The 21733-nt window shown below is 35.3% G+C and overlaps 1 protein-coding gene across 1 annotated transcript in view; it reads right to left on the bottom strand.

Moving 5' to 3' along the window:
- GLIPR1L2 (GLIPR1 like 2) overlaps positions 1-17629 on the bottom strand; it is a 66888-nt gene extending 49259 nt beyond the window's left edge. The window contains exons 1-3 of the mRNA XM_042993706.1: positions 17391-17629; positions 14991-15236; positions 12512-12615 (exon numbers count right to left, since the gene is read on the bottom strand). Coding sequence (XP_042849640.1) covers positions 12512-12615; positions 14991-15236; positions 17391-17624 — 584 coding nt within the window. The 5' untranslated portion in view covers positions 17625-17629. The remainder of the gene's footprint in view (positions 1-12511; positions 12616-14990; positions 15237-17390) is intronic.
- Positions 17630-21733: the final 4104 nt, after the last annotated feature.

Raw genomic sequence — 21733 nt, 5'->3', positions numbered from 1 at the left:
AGCTGTCAGCACAGAGCCCACGCAGGGCTTGAACTCACGAACCTCGAGATCATGACCTGAGCTGAAGTTTGAAGCTTAACCACCTGAGCCACCCAGGTAACCCTGATCATGCCTCCTTATTAATTTTGGCACCTGGGTCAGTCACTATCTACCTTTTCAGCTAAAATTGTCCTTGTCCTAGAATTTGGGACACAGATGATTACAATATGCTTATAGATAATTCATCCAATAACTTGGTCTGTTACTGAATGTTTTCACCATCTCAAAACTTCCCAATACTCCATAATTGTCACTTTTGTAGCCACACTCTGGATCTTGTTATCCCCTAAAGTTACTCCCACTTCTGAACTCACTAAGTAACACATTCCATTCCCTGACTGTAGCCTCCTATTCTTCCAGTTTGCTCACTCATTTACTCCTGCTACACTTCTCCATTAAGTTCACTGGTACTCCAAGTCTATTTACTCTCCTATTTTCTCCCTATCTGTACTGTTGTCTCTTCTCCATACAGCTCAGGTCTAATTGCGTTGCATATTATTATCTGGCTAAAACTCTAAAACTCTCTTGCACTGTTTTCCTTTATGTCTACCTGACAAAACCCCAGTGTTGGAAAAAATGACAGAATCTTACTGTCCACATGCTCTATGTCTGCTTCAGAGCTGGTGGGTACCGCTGGAGAAAAATCATCACACTAGGTAGAGAATCCTTCTGTTTCTCTAGTCAGCTTCCTCCCTCATTTTCCATAATAACTATTTAAAACCTTCCCAACCCTCAAAATTCCAGCTTCATTGTCTCCCCCTTTATTCTTAGGACATGATCTGTCTGTCCTACTTCACAGTGAAACATAATAACTGTTAGCTTGGAACATAAGAAATTTTCCATCACTAAATATGACAAATATACCTATTCCCTTCTTCTTTCCTTTCTAATACAACTGAAGAACTGCCCGTCTTCCTTTCTAACGCCAGTCTCTTTAATACCATTCCATCTTCTCAGGAACTTGTATCTTTATATATACATATACATATACATATACATATACATATACATATACATATACATACATATATGCAATATATATCACATTGATAAACACAAAAGAACCATTTCTGTGGAGCAGAAGAAACTGATGCCAGCTTGGAATGAATTGAGGGCTGTTTTATTGTTATTATTTTGCTTTGTTTTCAAAGTGGGAAAGATGTGAGCCTGTTTAAATATTGACATGAAAGATCATATTTCTAAAGAATTACATTTATTATGTTTATCAATGAACTTCTTTTTAATTTGATATTTTAAAGTCCTTACTTTAATTGATCTCTTAGAATTAGAAATTTTGGACTACTACTACTACCTTCTAAAAACATTCTTTCCCCCATGCCTCCTGTGATACCATACTCTTCTGTTTTTTCTCCTGCCTGTGTGCCACTCTTAGGTTCCCCCTCCCACTTTCTCTCTCTTTAACTGCCTTTAAATGTTGGTATGGCATTCTGGAGGGCCTCTTCTCTTCTCTATCCTCTCTCACCTGGCAATCGCATTTATGCCCATGATTTCAATTACTGTATGTACTTTGGCACTCCGAATATTTGCCTATGCCACGCCTCATGAGCTTCTGACCCATATAACCACCTGCTTACTGAACATCTCAAAGTGGGTAATTCACAGCCAACTCAAATTCATTATATTCAAGATGGAATCCATCATCTTCCCTCCTTAAAAGTTCACTGTTCACCATTGCAGTTAATGGCAATATCAGTCATGCCTGAATGATAATTCTGAGAATCTTCCTTGACGATTTCCTCTCGTTACTTAATACAATGACCTACAAACCTTTTCTAAAAATGTCTCAAATACTTCTCCCATCTCAGTCGATATATCCTTTGTTGATGTTAAAGTAAATATATAAGTAAAAGTAATACATGTATAATACTTGTAAGCATATGGTGGAAAGGAGGAAGAAGAAAAGGGCAACCTTAAGGGAGAAAATGTCTCCATCCTTCACTTTCCATATGTCTCCCCAAAGGTAACTTCTGTTTAACAGCTTCTTATGATTCCTATCAGAAATAAGGGGTTTTTTTCACAAAAATTCTCAGTACTTATATATTGTGATAGATTGCTGTCAATCTAAGTATCTCTTAAAATACTAAAATAACAGTATTTTAGCTTGGCACATTAATGGCTAGCCTCATTACATTTCCCAACTTCCCTTGCAGCTCAGATGTGGTCATGTGATCAATTTTATATTCAATGGAATGGAAATAGCAGTGATGTACATCACTTCCCATCTGTGCTTTAAGAGATGGTCATGCCACCAACATATTTCTTTTCCCTTACCCTGAGCTCGAGCTAGTCCTCATCTGTGACTTGGATTCAATTTGCAGACAAAGACTCTGCCCTCAGGGAATGGTGAAGAAACAAGATGGGAGCAACCCGTGTCTCTGAATGACTAGTAGAGCACAGCTACTCACCTAACTGAAATTTCCCACTTCTCTCTGACTAAATCACTCTAGTTTCTGATCATGCTAGCTACTGTAACAAAAAGACTCAATCTTATTATTGTTCTGCATCTTAATTTTTCATCTAACAAGTGAGATTGGTACATAAAGATACCAGTAGTTTCAGAGGCTACACAATAATGTAGAGTAAATTAATTGCTCAGTCTGCTATTACTGGAGTCATTAGTTGTCTTATTGCAGTTTTATGCTATTAAAACAGGCTAGAATGGGTATCCTTGTATATATAACTTGGCCAATTTTCATGAAGATATTAATAACCTAAAATTCTAATAAGGGGATTACAAGATCAAAAGGTAAGCATATTTTAAATTTTGTAATTTTGCCAAATCCAGAAAGATTGTACCAATTTACTGTCCCCTCACGTGTTCAGAGTATCAGTTAAGCTTTTCTATCTTCTCAGATGGATGAGTGAAAAGTCATCACTCATTTTTGCTTTTACTTGAATTACTTCAATATAAGTGAGATTGAATATCTTTTCGTATGATTAATAACCATTTTTTTCCAGTAAATGACCTGTTCATATCTTCTGCACGTTGTTCTTCTGGGTTGTATCTCTTTTTTTTTGGTATGAATTCTTTGTAAATTAAGAAGATTAACTCTGCCATATATTACACAACTATATTTTCCCAGTATATTATTTTTTCTTTGGCTAGATCTATGGTATTTCTCTAGCCATAAATGAGTTTTAAATTTGTATATAATCAAATGTATGAATATTTTCTGGATTTTTATGTGCTGTTTGGTAAGGCCCCAGGCTGTTGACCAGGATCTCTCGGTTCTGGCTGGGCCCAAACTGCAGCTGTGTCTTCTCAGCACTGTGCAGCTTGTGCGATGTCTGTGCAGGCCATCAGTTTCCAAGCAACTGTTCCTACCTAATCTTCCCAGAATCTTGCCTTGAGATGTGTAGCTTAGGAATTGAAGGACCCAAAAGGAATTTTTATAGACCTTTGGGGTCCTTCTTTGCAGCCTCCTACTCTTTGGGATCCTAGTCCTAAATATGAGACATCTTAACATCAATAAACACTGGTATTTCCTTTGCCCAGAAAAAAATACATCCTTCCCTTGGCTTCTGTTTCTCTGGCTGTGGTTTGGAGAATTCTCTCAGAGAGAAAGCCAAGGCAAATAGAGGCTTCACACTAAGTTCTTTTCTATTTGCAAAGATCATAGCCCTGCACTGGTTATTTTGTAATGCCTGAAGGCAATTATCTTATATGTTTTGTCTGGTCTTTAGAGTTATTTTAATCAGGAGACTAATTCTTACACTAGCTTACATAATTTCCAAAGGCAAAGTGGGCCAAATATTTAAAAGCTAAAAAGAGGGGCGCCTGGGTGGCTCAGTCGGTTAAGCGTCCGATTTCGGCTCAGGTCACGATCTCACGGTCCGCGGGTTCGAGCCCCGCGTCGGGCTCTGGGCTGATGGCTCAGAGCCTGGAGCCTGCTTCAGATTCTGTGTTTCCCTCTCTCTCTGCCCCTCCCCCGTTCATGCTGTGTCTCTCTCTGTCTGAAAAATAAATAAACATTAAAAAAAAAATTAAAAAAAAAAAGCTAAAAAGATAAAGTATTTCTAGAAGAAAATGTGGAATAATAATACTTTGGGAAGTTGTGTCTAAGTATGACTCACACCTCAAAACCCATGAAAAAAAAGTATTGAGACATTTTTTTCCAATCACAAAATAATTCTTTTTGGAAAAAATAAATTGCATTAAAAATAAAGTAAAAAATGAAATATCAAACTGGGAAAATATTTGGAAGTGACATTATATGAAAGAGCTAATTTTCTTGCTATTTAAACACTCTTACAATTGAAAACAAAAGTCCAAGAACTGAAGAAAAAAATAGTGAATGTATAGGAACAGCCAGGTCCCAGAAAATGACATCCAAATTTTCTGAAACTTACAAAAAGGATACCTAAACTCATGTAAAATAGGTGAAAATTAAAACATACTGAACTCATAGCAGTAAATAGCAAAATGTTTGAAAATATATTATGTTAGCAAGGGAACAGAAAAATAGTCACACTCATATGTTGATATAAAAAAATGTTTTAGGAACACAGTGTGACTATGATGAATAGATAATAATACCTATCCAAATTAAAAGTACATATCCTTATCGACCTAGTAATCCCATGACTATGAAATCATATTAGTATGATATTAACTCATGTGAGAACTACATGTCTACTTGCATAATTATTGCTTGAAATAAAGCTAATAGAGTAAATATCCACCAAATGGAGAGAGCATTGTTTAAATAAACTTTTGCACAACATTAAATAAAAACAAAAGCAAACAAACAAACAAAAACACTGTAAAAATATTTTTTAAAAAACCCTGGAAACTCCTTGTGTACTCAAATGAAAAGACTTCAAGTACATATCACTAAGTTAAAAAAAAAATTAAAGAATGCCACAGAAAGTGTAGTGTGCTTCAGTTTGAGTTACAGAAACACACACATGAAGATAGATGTACTTTTGTATATGCACAGAATATATCTTTTAGGATAAAATATTGGGGAGAGTAAATGGAAACAGAAATGGAAACATTACTTTCTCCTTGGTAGCTTTGAATTTTCTATCATGATTATGTATCAAGTATTGAACATATTTTATTAAAATGACCTAAAATTACAGTCCACAGAAAGCAATGATAAAGAGGCTATATCACAAAATACAAAGGTTAAGCAAAAATTCTAATCAGAAGAAAATATATAACTGTAAATATCTTCAATATTAACAGGATTAAAGATAAAGGAATGTGTATACCTTAACAAAAATAGCAACATATAACAGCCTCTACTCCTAAAAAACACTCAGAAGATTGAATATCTCAAAATAAAATAGAAAACAACAGAATCATAAAGTATGAATAAATATGAAATCTTTTCTTGCAAAAGATCAATGAAATAGATTAACCCTCATGAGCTCCATTGAGCAAGAAAGGAAGAAAAATATTCACTATTAAGATTTCTCTACATTTACTTTTCTTGTAATTCTCTCCTCCTGCTTTTTTCCATATAGAACTTGCTCTTTAATTCCTCCCCCTTCCTTCATATATCCTAATATATTCTACCACTTTCTTTTAATTGGTGGCTTTCTTTAGCTTATAAAAATTCAACCAAAGTTATAAAAAAACAGCTTTCATCCAACTTTACACACTGACCCTATTTTTCTTCTCTTTACTGCCAAACATCTATATAAGAATAGTGTTCTAAATTGGCATTATTTTTCAAACTGCAAGTCATAAACCATTAATAGTTCATAAAATCAAATTTAGTGCTTCACAGACAATATTTTAAAATATGAAATAATTTTACTTAACTGTGAATAAAATATTATAACTTTTTTTATCATAAATAGTAAAGATAGATATTGTTCTATAGAGCTCTTCTTTCAGTGATGTACTATATTTCATAATTCTAATATACACATATTTTCATATTTTAACATCTCTGCAATTGAGATCCATGTTAACATTTATGGTGTCTCAAAATTACATCCAGGCCCTGAATATGATATGGCTGTCACTGAACATTTGTGAACTTATCTTAGCTCTTCATATACTCATCACTTCAAATGGTTATATGCATTGTTTGCACTTAATGTATTTAACCTGCTATTCAAAATGTCTAAAATGATTACAGTATGTATATCATTGAATCATAAATTATGATGTGTGTAGAAAAGCATAGAAAAAGGACCACTTCATACATAATACATAATAAAAAGAGACTGATGAGAAAGTAACTCTAAATGCTTTTTTTCTTAAATGCCAGGACAGTTCTAGTTTCTTTCTTACCTCACTAGATTCTCTTTAAACTCCTTTGACAATTCCTTTTCCTGAAGTTGAAATACTGTAATGATATAAGGCTTAGTCTTCAAGTCTCTTCCGTTCTATTTTCCATACTTACTTTCTCACAAGGTGATCTCAATGTAAAACCGACTCATTTCTGCCCCGACTCAAAACGGATCTCATGCAAAAACCGAAAATTCTGCAGTTCTTACTACTTAGAAACCTATCTTAGACCTTCATCTGACTAACTCCTTCTCATGATTCATTTACATTTCCCACATTCATTTGTTTGTGTTCTGTGTCTGAAACAGAACACTTGATCTTCCTTCCCTCAAGGTCTACTCATTGGAGAGGCTTCCCTATCTGATTTAATGGCATCACCATTCATCCAGCTGCTCAGACTGAAGGCATAGATAGCATCCTTGATTATTCTATTCTGTTCACCCCTAAAGTTAAATCAATCAGCAGGTATTATTAGCTCCAAATTCAAACTATATACTCATCTGAACTTTCCTCACCATTTCCATGTGATGGTAGGCAGAATTCATGGCACGGAAGTATAGGTGTTGGCAGTGGTAAAAGAGAGCTTTCCTCTGGGGCACTGGTTCATGTACTTCATTCTGTGGCTCTGCCACCCTCTAGAACAACTGAATCTTCTACCAGAGCAGATGACAGAAGTTCAAGAGTGGGAAGGATCATGTAGGAAAAATTTAAAGGCTAAGTCTGAAAGTGGCCAGAGCTCAGTCACGTGGTCCCACCAAATTTCTAGGGAGGCTGGGAAAAATATATTCTAGCTGTTTATGAAATAAAGAAAATGGCATGACCTGCCTGACTCTATTTCCTTACCTATTAAATAAGGAAAATTTTCTGCACTGAATACTTTTGGACACTATCATTTACCTCTTGTAGCATTAGATTCAAGTCATTTTCCTCAAGCCCAGATCTCTAACCTCCCCTATTGACCTCTTTCCCCCTCTAATATACATCATCTATGCACCAAAGCTGACTGCTTCTAAATCTGTATTCAGGCTAATTGTTTCTATGATTTCATACCTATTTTTACAACTCCTTTCTATTTAAAATATAAATATGTGCATGTATTTGGCTAATGTTGCTCCCCCCCCCCCCGCCTTTTACATATTCCCTTCCCAACAGAGAATAAGTGTTTTTAGGATAAACACCATGTAAGAAATATGGAATTCTCTTGCCTAAGTCAGTGTTTGGTGCATCTACTACAAATGTATGTTTAATTAAATAAGAGATGCTGGAGTCACCTACAGATGCAACATGTCCAAAAATAAACAAATCCTTTTTCTCCACACTACATCTTTTCCTAGACTAGTTAATAAAATTACCTATCACTTAAGCTTAAATTATCAGTGTCATCTTTGTACCCTCTAATATCTGAGTTCAAGGCTAATCTAATTAATATTTTAAAGTTTTTACTTTGTTTTATTTTATTTAGAAATATTTATATGAGTCTTATCTTTGAAACTGAAGAATAATTACTAGAAAATGGTATGTGTAAATATTGTTTCAGCTCACTTTTTCTAATACCTTATGAGGTTTTTTTTTTTAAGTTTATTTATTTATTCTGAGAGAGAGACAGTACAAGTTGGGAGGGGCAGAGAGAGAAACACACAGAATGCAAAGCAGGCTCCAGGCTCTGAGCTGTCAGCATAGAGCCCCATGTGAGCTTGAACTCATGAGCCATGAAATCATGACCTGAGCTGAAGTTGGATGCTCAACCTACTGAACAACCCAGGTGCCCCAAGAGTCAGAGGCTTAACTGGCTGAGCCACCCAAGCACCCCTATATGAGTATTTTTATAGATTAGGAACATTTTATTTTATTTTTTGGTGATTATATGCATTCCAGTTATTCTTCTCTGTTCTTTAGGAGCACCAATATATAGATTTATCTGCCCTATATATTTCCTTTCTTTTTTAATATATATTTTGACTTTTATTCTTCATCTTTGTGTTCTGAGAGAACATTTCAAGGTTGTCATTGATTTATATTTTCTCTATGGCCAAATCTGTTTTATTCTTCCATTCTGTATTAGTTTCTTGTGACTACGTTAACAGATTAGTATAAACTGGGTGTTTAAAACAACAGAAATTTATTCTCATAGTTCTGGAGGCCTGAAGTCCAAAACCAAGGTGTTGGCAGGACTGCGCTCCCTCCAAAGGTTCATGGGGAGATTTCCTTGACTCTTCCAGCGTCTGATGGCTCCAGAAGTTCCTTGGTTTATGGATATGTCACTCGAACCTCTTCTTCATGATCCCTTTGCTTCTTCTCCTTCCATGTATCTAGTGCTGAATCTGGCTTTCCCTCTCTCTTACGTGAATATATGTGATTGCATTTAGGGCCACTTGAATATTCTAGGATAAGCTCCTCCTTTCAAGATTCTTATCTTGATCACATCTTTTGCCAGATAAGACAATACTCACTCTGGCCATGTAAGTTAGTAGTGACAATTCTGTGAATTAGGACCTGGATCTACCTTTTGGGGATCCACCATTCAGCCCACTATATGTTTCAATTTTCAGTTCGGCTCTCTTATATTCATTTTTACTCAGTATTTCCTAATACTATGATGGATTGATTTTTCTACCAACTATTCTTAAGAAAGACAGCTATGACTGCCTATTTTGAGTACATATCAAATAAAACTTGAACTGAGTTTACTAATATATGTTCTAACCTAGATCCTTCACAGGGCAAACTTGCCAATATTTGCATCAACAGAAAAATGGTTGGTAGAAATTTCAAGACAAAGAAGCCTACCAGCCAGTGAGTGGAAAGAAGAGTAATCCTACCATGTAGCTTCATCTTACCACTGGAGTTATGGAATACCCCTGCATTGACCACTGTTATTAAGGTCCCCAAATACCTTCATCTTGTCAAATGAAACTGTCATCTTTCCTTCCTCATGCTTTTCATTTTTTCAGAGGCATCTCATACAGTTAACCACTTTGGTCATATTGACTCCTGTTCTTCACTTGGCTTCCAAGTACGCTTACCAGCACTGTTTTGGTTTCCCACTTATCTTGTTAGCCTCTCTTCATTCTACTTCACTATCTCCTTTGCCTAAAGTTGAAATACTGCAGTGCTCTAGGAGTTCATCCTTAAATTAAGTTTCCATATTCACTCTCTCATAAGGTGATCTCATTCAAGACTGTAACTTATTTCTACCTCAGGGCCTTTATACCAGTAGTTGCCTCTACTTGAATTCTATCCCAGTCCTTCATAGAACTTTTTACTTCTCATGATTCATTTCATTTCCCACATTTGTATTTCTACCTAATATGTCCAAACATAAAACACATTTCCTGTTCTTGCCTATCTGAGTTAATGGCATCATTATTCATCCAGCTGTTCAAACTAAAGACACAGGTATCATTTTAGATTATTGTATCCCATTTATCCCTAAAGTCAAATCCATCAACTGGTATTATTAGTTCCGCCTTCATAATATATCCAGAAACTGACCTTTCCTCTCAATTTCCATGCTATGGTAGGTAAAATTCTAAGATGGACCACGAGACCCCTTACCATTGGTGTACAAGCCTTGCATAATTCCCAGGACAGTGAATATGATAAACTTTACTTCCATTATTAATAATTTATGTTATATGGCACAATTGACCTTAAAATAGGAAAATTATCCAGGTGTGCCTGACTCAATCATTTGGGCACTTTAAAAGCAGAGAGTGTTCTTTGGCTGGTCACAGAAGAAAAGTCAGAGATTTGAACAATGGGAAGGTTTTGCTGACTTGAAGATGGTGGGAGCTTTGTGTTAAGAAATGTGGGCAGCCTCTAGAAGCTGAGAGCAACCTCTGGCTGAAAGCCAGGAAGTAAATGGGGTCCAAGTCCTACAACCACATTGAACTGAATTCTGCTAACAACTGGAATGTGCTTGAAGTAGATTCTTCCCTAGAGCTTTAGAGATAAGAACTCAGCCAAGTTCTTGATTTTGGTCTTTGAGACCCTGAGCAGAGAATCCAGCCACACTGTGCGTGAACTTACAGTCTATAGAACTGTTTGATAAAAAATGGGTGCTGTTTTAAGCCACTACATTTGTACTAATTTATTATGCAACAATAGAAAATCAATGTACATGCTAAAACCCTAATACCATAGTCTAGAGGCACCTGACTACCTCAGTCTATAGAGCGTGCGCCTAAGCCCCACACTGGGTGTAGAACTTACTTAAAAAGAAAAGAACCAATCATAGTCTATAGCCTGTCATATAGAAACAATCTTTTTTTTTTTAATGTTTATTTTTGAGAGAGAAAGCACAAGTGGGGGAGGGGCGGAGAGAGAAGGGGACAGAGGACCCGAAGCAGGCTCCGTGCTTGCTTGAACTCACAAACTGTGAGATCATGACCTGATCTGAAGTTGGACACTTAACGGACTGAACCACCCAGGCACCTGCTTTCCTCTTTGAACTCATATTTCCCTATACTCAATGCTTAACACAACAGCAAGGATAATTTTTTAAGTGTTATTTTCAAAACATAGATAAGATAATGTCACTCACGTGCTTAAGACTTTCCAATGGCTTAGCCATTACTTAGAATAAATTCCAAAATCTTTAACATGGCTTATGGTATACTATTTGGTATAGCTGTCACCTAACTTTCTACCTCAACTCCTACTTCTAAGCAGTTATTCATTTCTGAAACATGCTAAATCTTTCCCAGCTCAGAGACTCTGTGCATGCTCTTACTTCTGAAATATTCTTTAGTCATCTTTAGACCAAATGCTATTTTCTCTTGCAACTATCCTATCTGTATTCCATACTGGTTATTCCCTATCTGCTTATCTTGCTTTATGTTTTATGGCATATTTTATTATCTAATTAAATATTATCTATTTATGTGTTTACTTATTTATTGTTTGTCTTCCTTCCAAGACTAAAAACTAAATATGGTCAGCCTTTTTTGGTCTTGTTGGTAGATAGATCAGAGCCTTGTACAGAGTTGCTGAGCACATAAATGAAGACTAGTGCCCCAAAGGAATCTCTTTCTTCCCTCACGTCAGTACCCAATTCTCTGAATTTTCAATACCAATGAGTAGTTAACTTTCAAAAGTTTCTCCATGTAATAGACATCATCCTAATGCTTTCAGTCTGTAGAAATGAAAGGGAGCCTAAAAGGTTTTGTAACGACTCTACATCCTGAACTTGTTTTGCATGACTGTGTTCAAAGTCAGTAAAACTCCTCTCAGGAAGGGACTTTCTGAATCTAATTTGATTTATATCATACTTCTGTTATTTTCCCTATCCAGAGGAATACAATCAGTAATCAGTAATCAATGTTTGTTTGTTTTGTTTTGTTTTTCTTTTTGGTTTAGTCCCAGAGCATTTTATTTGGCAGAAATTCTTTCTCAATCTTAGCTTATAGCTAATTTTACTGTTTTCTTGACCTATTGATTAGGATATTTTCTCAGTTAGATATTTTAATAACACTACTTATAGTATCATCTTGACCTATAAGAAAATTTCAGAATTTCCAACAAAGCTCTTCAGAGATGAAGGCTATTTTTGAAGGTAGTTATTTCTTGTCTTAGGAAGGTATTCAAGTGTGGGATAAATAATGACATGGTAAGTCAGTGGAAAGAATTCAAGTTTCATATGGATAGATTTACTAGGAGACTTTTAAAGTACTCTTGCATCTTTGAGATATTATGATTTTTTTATATGAAGGAGACTAGCCTCAAATAATAATACAACTTGCAAAGGATGGTCAATTAAAAGTGTCTTTCAGTTACAAAACTGATGCACTCCTGAAACAACTCTTACAATATACATTTATTGTATACACAACCTAGATTATACACAATCTAGATTTATACACATCTAACCTTATTTTCCTTTGACTTTTATTACAAATATGGGAATAAACTATTTTGGAAAATAATTTAAATCCTATGCTCATTAGACTAGATATTGTGAAATAATACTAACGTTAAATTTTTTTAGTAAGTAATACTTGGCTAATTTATACATTAAATCGATATGCCCAAATATTACTTATTTCATTATAGAATTGAAAATATTTCAATATAAATCTTCAATATCTTATATTTAATTATTTTACAGTTTACAAAGACATTTAGAAGAATATATTGAAAGTTAGGAAAACCTAACCTTGAAAAATTACCAGTTTAATATTCTTTTTAAAATTTAAAGTAACTTACCCTGGCGCATAGTTGCAAATGAAAACTGCTGCATATCTAATATTTTCAACTCTTGCACACTTAGTAACAGCACAACCAACTTTGTAAGATGTGTTCCAAACAAGCTAAAATAAAGATTTCAAAGAAAACAAAATTTGATTCTAAACATTTACTCTGCCACATTATAAACAATAATATACTCAATTTACAAAGAACCTTTAACCAAGCATTTTAAGGAATATGAACTATTCTTCATTTGGATGCAGGTAGAAATTTTTTTTTAATTTAAATCCAAGTTAGTTAACATACAATGTAATAATGATTTCAGGAATAGAATTTAGTGATTCATCACTTACATATAACACCCAGTGCTCATCCCAACAAGTGCCCTCCTTAATGCCCATCACCCATTTAGCCCATCCCCCACCCATTATCCCACTAGCAACCCTCAGTTTGTTCTCTATATTTGAGTCTCTGATGGTTTGCCTCCCTCTCTGTTTTTATCTTATTTTTGCTTCCCTTCCCCTATGTTCATCTGTTTTGTTTCTTAAATTCCACATATGAGGGAAATCATATGATATTTATCTTTCACTGACTGATTTATTTTGCTTATCATAATATACTCTAATTCCATCCATGTTGTTGCAAATGGCAAAATTTCATTCTTTTTAATCACCGAGTAATATTCCATTGTATGTATATGCCATATCTTCTTTAGCCATTCATCAGTCAATGGACATTTGGGCTTTTTCCATACTTTGGCTATTGTTGATAGTTGGGATGCAGGTAGAGAATTATCACAGATTTAGGGAAGCATTTCCCAAACTGTACTTGGAGAAACCTTTAATAGGTTCTACCACTGTAAACTTAGGATAAAGAGTTTGAGAAACACTGATCCAGAATGGTTTAGAGTCAAAGGAAGGCACACATGCTGAATCAATTTTCAAACTCCTGTTGAATCTGAGAGTTCTAGGTTATGGCAGATAGGAAGAGGGAAAAGGAGGAGAAAATGTTTTGGAAGACTGGAAGTTGTGCATAGAAAGGAAAAAAAAAACAAACATCAAGATTAAAGAAGGAAAGGAAAAGCTATACAAAAGTAGAGAGTAACTGAATGCAGTCAGCATTTCTCTATTCTTTTGTTGAGGAAATTCCATTATGAAATAAAATAGAGTCTGGGCCTGCAATTTAAAACAAATGAATAAAAGAGCAGGTTTCTATAAAAGGAAAAAAAGGTCTTGAATTGGAATGACAATATGAGAACGATTAAAGATGTTCCAGAAATTCTCTGTATGACTTTAGTATTTCTAATACTTCCACACAACTTCCACATAACAAGAAAGTGTTTGGTCTCGTTAACCTCTGTGGAAGAAACAGTTTCTGGTTTCCTTTCCTTTTTATCCCCAGTCTTAGTGGTTTTAAAAGTGTGATTCTTAAAGAAATAGTGATACATTAAAAGAATAGAGAATAGAATGTCTGCACCATTTGAAATGGAGTTAAGTAGGTAAGATACAAGAAACAAAAATGTCTATGATACCAGAAATAAAGAGTAAAATATAACAGAGAAGTAGATCATGGAGTAGACATGATTAATTTACTGGGATTATTAAAATCATATTAAGGAGTCTGGCTTTGATATGAGTAAGACAATGGAGAACCACTATAACTTTCTAGAAGAAGAAAGAACAGTCAAACATCTTTTAAAACATGATTCATTTGATGGAACATAAAGACATGAGTTCAACATGTCTTAAAGTCATAAGATTTTAAGTTCTGCATAAAACATGACATCAGATTTTACTGATTAAAAAATAATAATCTCTTAAATCAGCTTGGAAGTTCATCTAATAATTTCTTGATTCCTGGTACAAATATTTATAGAAGACCAAAATAATGTTATATTGTTGTCGTGTTGAAACATCTTGTCCATGACATGTGGATAAGACAAGGTCTCTGTACTTAGTGTAGCATCATATATAAAAAGATGATTATAAATAATGTGATATGCAAAATAATAAGTGTAGAGGAAATAACAAGTAGTTTAGTATTCTTGGAGCATAAAATGTAAATGTGGATTGTTAGACAGGAGACAGGAAAATAATGCTATTAATTTGTACTTAACATGCTTTAATCAATCAGTTATACAGCAGTATGTATACTGATCTGTGCAAAATAATCAAGTCTTTTACTTATGTTTATAGGCAATAATTTAAAAATAATTTTTATTTCCTGTTTCATCCTTTTCCAGTACGTATTGCTTTTAGAAAAGTACCTTTCATTTTTGGGTATGGAGATGAGATTTACCACATTTAAAGAAATGTTTTAACTGTATGGTTCATGTAATAGATGGAATTATAGACATTTTGAAGATCTAGGAATGATTAGAATTTCGATTCTATTAGAAGTAACTTACCATTTGGGTTAATTTATAAAATTAAAAATAATAAAAACTTAGTGGTAAAGCAATTAAGGAGTCTATTGAATTAATATAAAAATTAGATACCTGTTTATAATTAGAACAGTCACTAGAGCAACTGTCATTTTCAATATGGTACCTTTTCTTCTCTTCATACCAACTTCTGATAGCAATACTTGCGGTAAATTCATTTTCGGGGCCAATCCACATATTTTCACCAATACCATTAAATTTAGGATGGGCCATGTTTAGTTCTTCTAAATGAGGATTATGCTCACGCAAACATTTTTTCCCCCATGCTCTAGCAGTCCGTGACAAAGCTACATCCCAAGTCTGAAAAAAAAATGCAAAAATCAAAGAAAACAAAATAATAATGAGCATTTTTTGTTGTTGTTGTTCTCTAAATTATTTTCCTAGAGTTCTCATATTAGATTTAAGGATACAATACTAACTTTGTGCTTATGGGTCTGGTTTGTGGAATTTCTATGGGGGAAAATGCTTTTGAGTTAATCATAAATGAAGTAACTATTTCTTGAGGGAAAGGACTACCCATATATTTGTAATTAAAAAATCAGATTTTAAGATGATGCAAATGGTTATAATACTCTTACATGTAGTCTATTCAGAATATATACTTTTAATCTCATTCCTTTTATGCATAGTAATACAATAATTTAAAATATTTATCTAAGAACTATTTATTGAATACTGAGTATATGCAAACTATTGTAATGTGAGAAATAAAATACAAAGTCTGGTATAAATTTTCTCTTCTATATTTTATAGATAAGATTTTAACACATAGTGGTACTTGGTAAATATTATAAAAGAGGCAAATGTAAAGTTTTATGGATAGTCCCAGAAATGTAAGAAAATATCACAAGATACTGTTTCCTGGCTAGCCCTGGAAATATGCAGAAATGTGTAATTTTATCATTATTTAGAGACTCATTAAATTCAGCGGTTGATTAAGGACAAGAACAAAAACAGCACCCATAGATATATCAGCATAATAGTTGTAAAATCAAAATGCTTTGTACACATGTTATAGTATATCTGAAAATAAACATTTCTGAAAACTAATACTAAGATTTCCTTAGAGTTTTCTTAATTTCATAGATTATACATAAATATAGAAAATATAGAAAATAAATCATGCCTTTAGAATACTTCCCACCCCCAACATTCCTCCCCAAAGGTAACAGTTGTTAAAAAAATTGCTTATGCATACATTTCTCTATGTCTATATACATACACGTACAAACATATTCAAATATAAGATACAAGTGTGGATGTTTCAGGTAGGTATTGTGCGATTTTCTTTCTTTGCACTATTGTAATCATACTATACACAATATAACTGGCCTGAAACTTGGCAGTTTTCTTTTAGATTTTTCCATTTTAGCACAGTTTGATCCACCTGTTTTACAAACTCTACATTCTATTCTGTAGTATGGATAGCATATAATAAATGTTACCATTCCACTATTAATGGCCCTTTAGTTTTCCATTTGTAAACAATGCTCCAAGGACTATCCTCCTCCTGTCTTATTTTGCATACTGTTTACACATCACAAGCTTACTACATACCAGTCACTATTCTAAATGTGTTTTAAGTATTATTTCACTTAATTTTCACAATAATTCCACGAGTGATGTATTATTATTACTGTCTCTAATTCACAAAAGAAGTAAAACAAAAACAAAAAAAAAATTAAGTAGTTGACTTACAGCTACTTATTGCCAGTAAATTGTGGAGCCTGGATTTGAATCCAGTAAGTCTAACTCTCAACTTGAAGTTTGTAAGCATTTCGGTCATTGCTTCCCATGACCGTGTGCAAATAAGTTATAACACATTGCTGGTATTTACTTAATTTGGCACAGTCCTTTAGAATAGCAATTGCTATATATCATATAAATAAAAATATCGTATCTTTCATCTATTTATCCCTTTTCTCGAATTTGTCTAAGGAACTAACCCAGAAGGAAGAAAAGACTTATGTCTAGAGAAACAGTCCTTGTGATATCATTTATAATATATGTTGGAAGCTCCTAATTGCCTGGTAAAAGAATATTTACCCAATAAATTTTGCAGCCATTTCTAATGACAATCACGAAGACGGGAGGCAAGAGAAACAGTTGATGAGATGTAAAATAGAAATAGGAGGGGGAAAGAAGCAAGAATAACATTGTTCAGGGAAGGCAAAATTAGGGCCAGGACTAGGACGAGGTGACTGAGACATCCCCTTAGGTGAGTGCCTCTACAGATCCCAGCTCCCTGCAAAATCTTGGTAATAACTGTGTGTCACACAGTGGTTTCTATTTCTTGAGTGTAATCACTTCAAGCGTATTTTAAACCCACAGTGACGTGCAGTTCCCCGCCATCCGTAAGCCTCAGTGAAGCAGTGGCCCGGGTTTCCGAGGCCGAGCAGTGGCGTCGTGACAAGGAGGTTGTGGGCGGTTCGGACAACCGCCTTAGAGCCTCACCATGAAGCGCAAGTTAGACCCTCCGGGGGAGACGTTGCCCCGGAGCTCATTGTGGAGGTTCACGTACTCATTGATAAAATGTACTTCCTCTTCGTGAGGCAAAAGTTTCGTGTTCACACCGGAATCCGGCAGCAGTACCCAGAGTTCACACAGCCACAGCTTCAAAAGAACCCCTCCTATCCGAGGAAGCGATTGGGCGGACCGCTCGGGCGCTAAGGTCCTAGGGGCGTCCATTGTCCGCCCGCCGCAGACAGGCCAGTGCGCACGCGCCGGCCCGCCCGGGTGACCAGCCAGTCTACGTGGGCGCGCGGGCAGGCGGGTCCGCCTCTCTTGGGAGCCGGGGGAGAAACGGGGACGGAAGAGGTGCGGGGTGGAGAAGCTCGTCAGAGCTGTCTGCTGAACTAACCGAAGAGGCTTGAGTTAAATGAATGCAGGCTTTTCAGGAAACTGATGTGGCTGAATATTATCCAGAGTTGATTTCTGACACCAGATGATGTGTCATCGTTTATTAATGAGCCGTCTGCATACCGACTGGCAATTGCTGCATAATGAACACGTCGGAGGAACCTTCTAATTATGCAAGGGGAAATGAGCTTTCGTCTGTGATACAGATGAAAATGCAGTTAATCTTTTTCTTCCATTCTTGTCTGTGGAGTTGGAAGTGTAGTGCAGGACGCGCCCTTTATTTTCCTCCTGGACAAAAGTATTTCCTCTTTAAGGTGGACTTCCTCATTGAGATTTTCTCTCCGTGTTTTTGTTTTTTTTCTTTTCAAAAATTTATTTTGGGAGAGTGAGAGTGCTCGTGGGGTAGGGGCTCTTACAGAGAGGGGAGAGAGAGAGAGAATCCCAAGTCATCAATGTGCAGTCAGCAGGGAGCCCCATGGGGCTTGAACTCACAAATGGACATCATGACCTGAGCAGAACTGGAGTCAGGCGCTTAACCCACCGAGCCACCCAAGTGCCCCCCTCTCTCTGTGTTTTAATAATCTTTTGTGAGAACCACAAATTATATGGAAAAGTGGAAAGCTCAGCTTTTAGGGCATAGACTAGGAATCATCAAATTCTCATAAGGTTAAAGTACTTTCATTTCTACTCACTCGCACTGTATTGACAGCTTGGAATATCAGTATTCATCATCTCTGGCAAATTGTCTTGTTCACAGTAGTAGGTAAGAACTCATTTCTTGTTTTCATTTCTTTCTTTCAGACAGAATGGTTAGTGTCTTAGCAGATTTTGGCCGTGTCCCTTCACCTCCAAACATTTTGCTCAAGAAAATTTGCTTTGAAGAATGTAAGTTCTAGGCACCTAATAAAAGCACGTGTTTGTTTTGGGGTACACATTTGCATGTAACATATGGTGTTCAATAGCATCAAAGGGTGATATTTGAAATCGCCCACATGGAATAGAATTTTGCCACAAAGAAAGCATTTGACTGTTTGGTGAAAAAATATCTAAAAAAAGTGTGCTTTAAAAAATTATGATGTACACGATTGAAAGCAGCAGACCTCACAAGATGGTTTCATTCATGCCATTATGCTTTTAATAAATATTTAGTACCAGGCAATGTGTTAAATAGTTGAAAAAGACCCAGACTCTGCTTCCAAATAGCCTGCAGTTTAAGAGAACTAGCAAAGTGGTAACTCTTATATCATGTGATAAAAACAAAACCAAAATGCTAATGCAGCATGTATGGGACAACTAACACCCTTTTTGAAGACCATGGAATCCTTTTTCGAGAATGTGACATCAAGAAGGTGAAGCATACAGGTGACAGAGCACATTCTGAACAAAAGCAAAAAGCATGTAAATATACTAGGAGGTCTGGAAAGGCTAATAGTGTTTTCATACGACCAGAGCCTATTTTAGGGTTGAAGGTGGCCAGTAGTAAAAGATGGAATTCCTTTATTGTGTTGGTACTGTTTACGAAAATTGCTGTATTAAAGCACAAGATACATAATGCAATCTTAAATTAGGAAGAAATTTTAGACACTTTTACTCATCTCATGTATTGGACATGTGTTTTGACACATCATTAGTAGGTGATCATTATACCACTGCTTAAATAATTACACTAACGAGGAAGTCACTGTTTCTTAGGTAACCCATTCTATTGAGCTGGACACCACACTCAGTAGTAAGTATTTCTTTAGGACCTCCTATGGTGCCTGAGTCCCCGATAGGTATTAGAGCTACAAATGCTGAACAAGCCAAATATGTCATCTATCCACATGAAGTTTTAGTTAAAGGTGATACAGACAAGTCATCAAATAATTATAATGCAGAGTAGTAAATTCTATTTTTAGTTCATTTCAAAAACTCCTTTCTATGTGTCAGGCATTATTTTATTTTTGTTTTTTTTTATTGTGATAAAATAGACATTAACATAATCTTTACCATTTTAACCATTTTTAGTGTAAAATTCAGTGGCACTTACATTCACAGTGTTGTATAATTGTCACTACTGTTTTCAGAAATATCTAGCGCTATTTTAAAAGCTTGGAGAATATCAACTCGTTTAAATCATAAAAGCCTTAAGAAACTGACGCTATTATTATCTCTGTTTTACAGATGGAAAAACTCAGAAAAAGAGGTCAAGTAATTTGTCTAAAGTTCCCCAGCCAGTAAATAGTAGAGCTAGTTTTCAGACCCAAGTGACTCAAATGGAAGTACAGAGGAAGGGCACAGGAAGGCATCTAGTTTAGTTTGTGTAGAAAGAAGTTGGGTTTGAGGAGGATGTTCTGCAAATATTCAGTCTTTCAGATATGTGAATGAATTGGTCCACATCATGTATTTTATATAAGAAGTGTTTTATTTTTTTATTTTTTATTTATTTATTTTTTATTTAGTCTTCTTTTTTTATTTTTTATTTACTCTTCTATAAGAAGTATTTTAAATGCATTACATACTAAATACATTTTTTCAGAAATTATTATTCAGAATAATTTCAGAATTATTTTTCATATTTTCAGGTGGCATGTAATATTTGAGGATTATTTAATCATTGTTTAACATTCTATGTATTAAAATCACAGATTGTGATTACAATATATCAGTACTGTAGGGGCCAAGGGCACACTGCCCCAAGATGGGCCACTTGGCATGAAGACTACTGTGAATTAAAAAGCAATCAAAACCCAGTAGATTCAGGAAAAGCTGTTTACCCCTTCCCCCCCGCCCAACAACTCCCTAAAGAGAATTTAGATGGAGGACCTTCTTTAGGAAGAGTTATCACCGTAGATTACTACATTATACTGTGAACTAGGTATGGTAGACAGGGCCTGTTTTTTTTGTTTTTAGAATTTTTTTTAATGTTTATTTATTTTTGAGAGAGAGAGAGAGAGAGAGAGAGAGAGAGAGAGAGAGACAAAGTTTGAGTGGGGGAGGTGCAGGGAGAGAGGGAGACACAGAATCTGAAGCAGGCTCCAGGCTCTGAGCTGTCAGCACAGAGCCCGACGCAGGGCTGGAACTCACGGACGGGACCGTGAGATCATGACCTGAGCCGAAGTTGGACGCCCAACCAACTGAGCCATCCAGGTGTCCCAAGCAGGGCCTCTTTGATCAAAGTCCTCTATGTCCCATTGTTTCTGAAAGGCCCAGCAAACATTTATCAAGCATTTACTCTTTTCCCTTTTCCTGTGAATTGCATTCCTTCTCTTTGAGATCCCAGATCTCTATTTCTTCTTAGTTCAGAATGACATACATATCTCATTTTGCCTGACTGTCTTTGGAATTCCTATGTCTGTTTGGATACCCCATACATACATAATTAAGTTTGATTTTCACCTGTTAATCTGTTTCATATCATTTTGATTCTGAGTCTGGCTAGAAGGACCATGAATAGGAAAGGAAATCTTCCTCAACAGTACCAAAAGATGTGTTTTCTTTTCAGTTCTTACAGTTTGTGATTTTTTGAACTTTGAAATTTTGGCCTATTAATCGAGCCCTCAAAGACGTTTTAACTTTCTTAATTTTGAAAGTGGTGATATAATTTAACACATTAAATTTCTTGAAGGCACTGGAATTGTTAGAGGATGCTGACAGAATCATCTGTTTCTTTCCAAGCAATGTGAAAAATAAATTACCACTAAGATTTTACTAAAATTCTGCTGCAGATGTTCTTTTTGAGTACCCATTTATTTTTCAGTTGTGTCTAACAGAGATAATGCCTTTACTTGAAAAATATGAGCAATTTTAGGATATAGACTTTAAGCTTATCTCAGATGACTTTGGACTTAAGTTTTCACTTTCTGTACACTGTGCTTGAAATTTTAGGGAAATAATGCTCTAATTCTGTACTCGGATTTTGATAAGAACTAGCAAGTTTAAACATACATTTTTATGTA

This window comes from Panthera tigris, chromosome B4 (assembly GCF_018350195.1).
Source record: "Panthera tigris isolate Pti1 chromosome B4, P.tigris_Pti1_mat1.1, whole genome shotgun sequence".
Taxonomy (NCBI): Eukaryota; Metazoa; Chordata; class Mammalia; order Carnivora; family Felidae; genus Panthera; species Panthera tigris.
The sequence above is the reverse complement of the archived record's forward strand: the minus strand, read 5'-3'. Positions and strand labels throughout refer to the sequence as shown.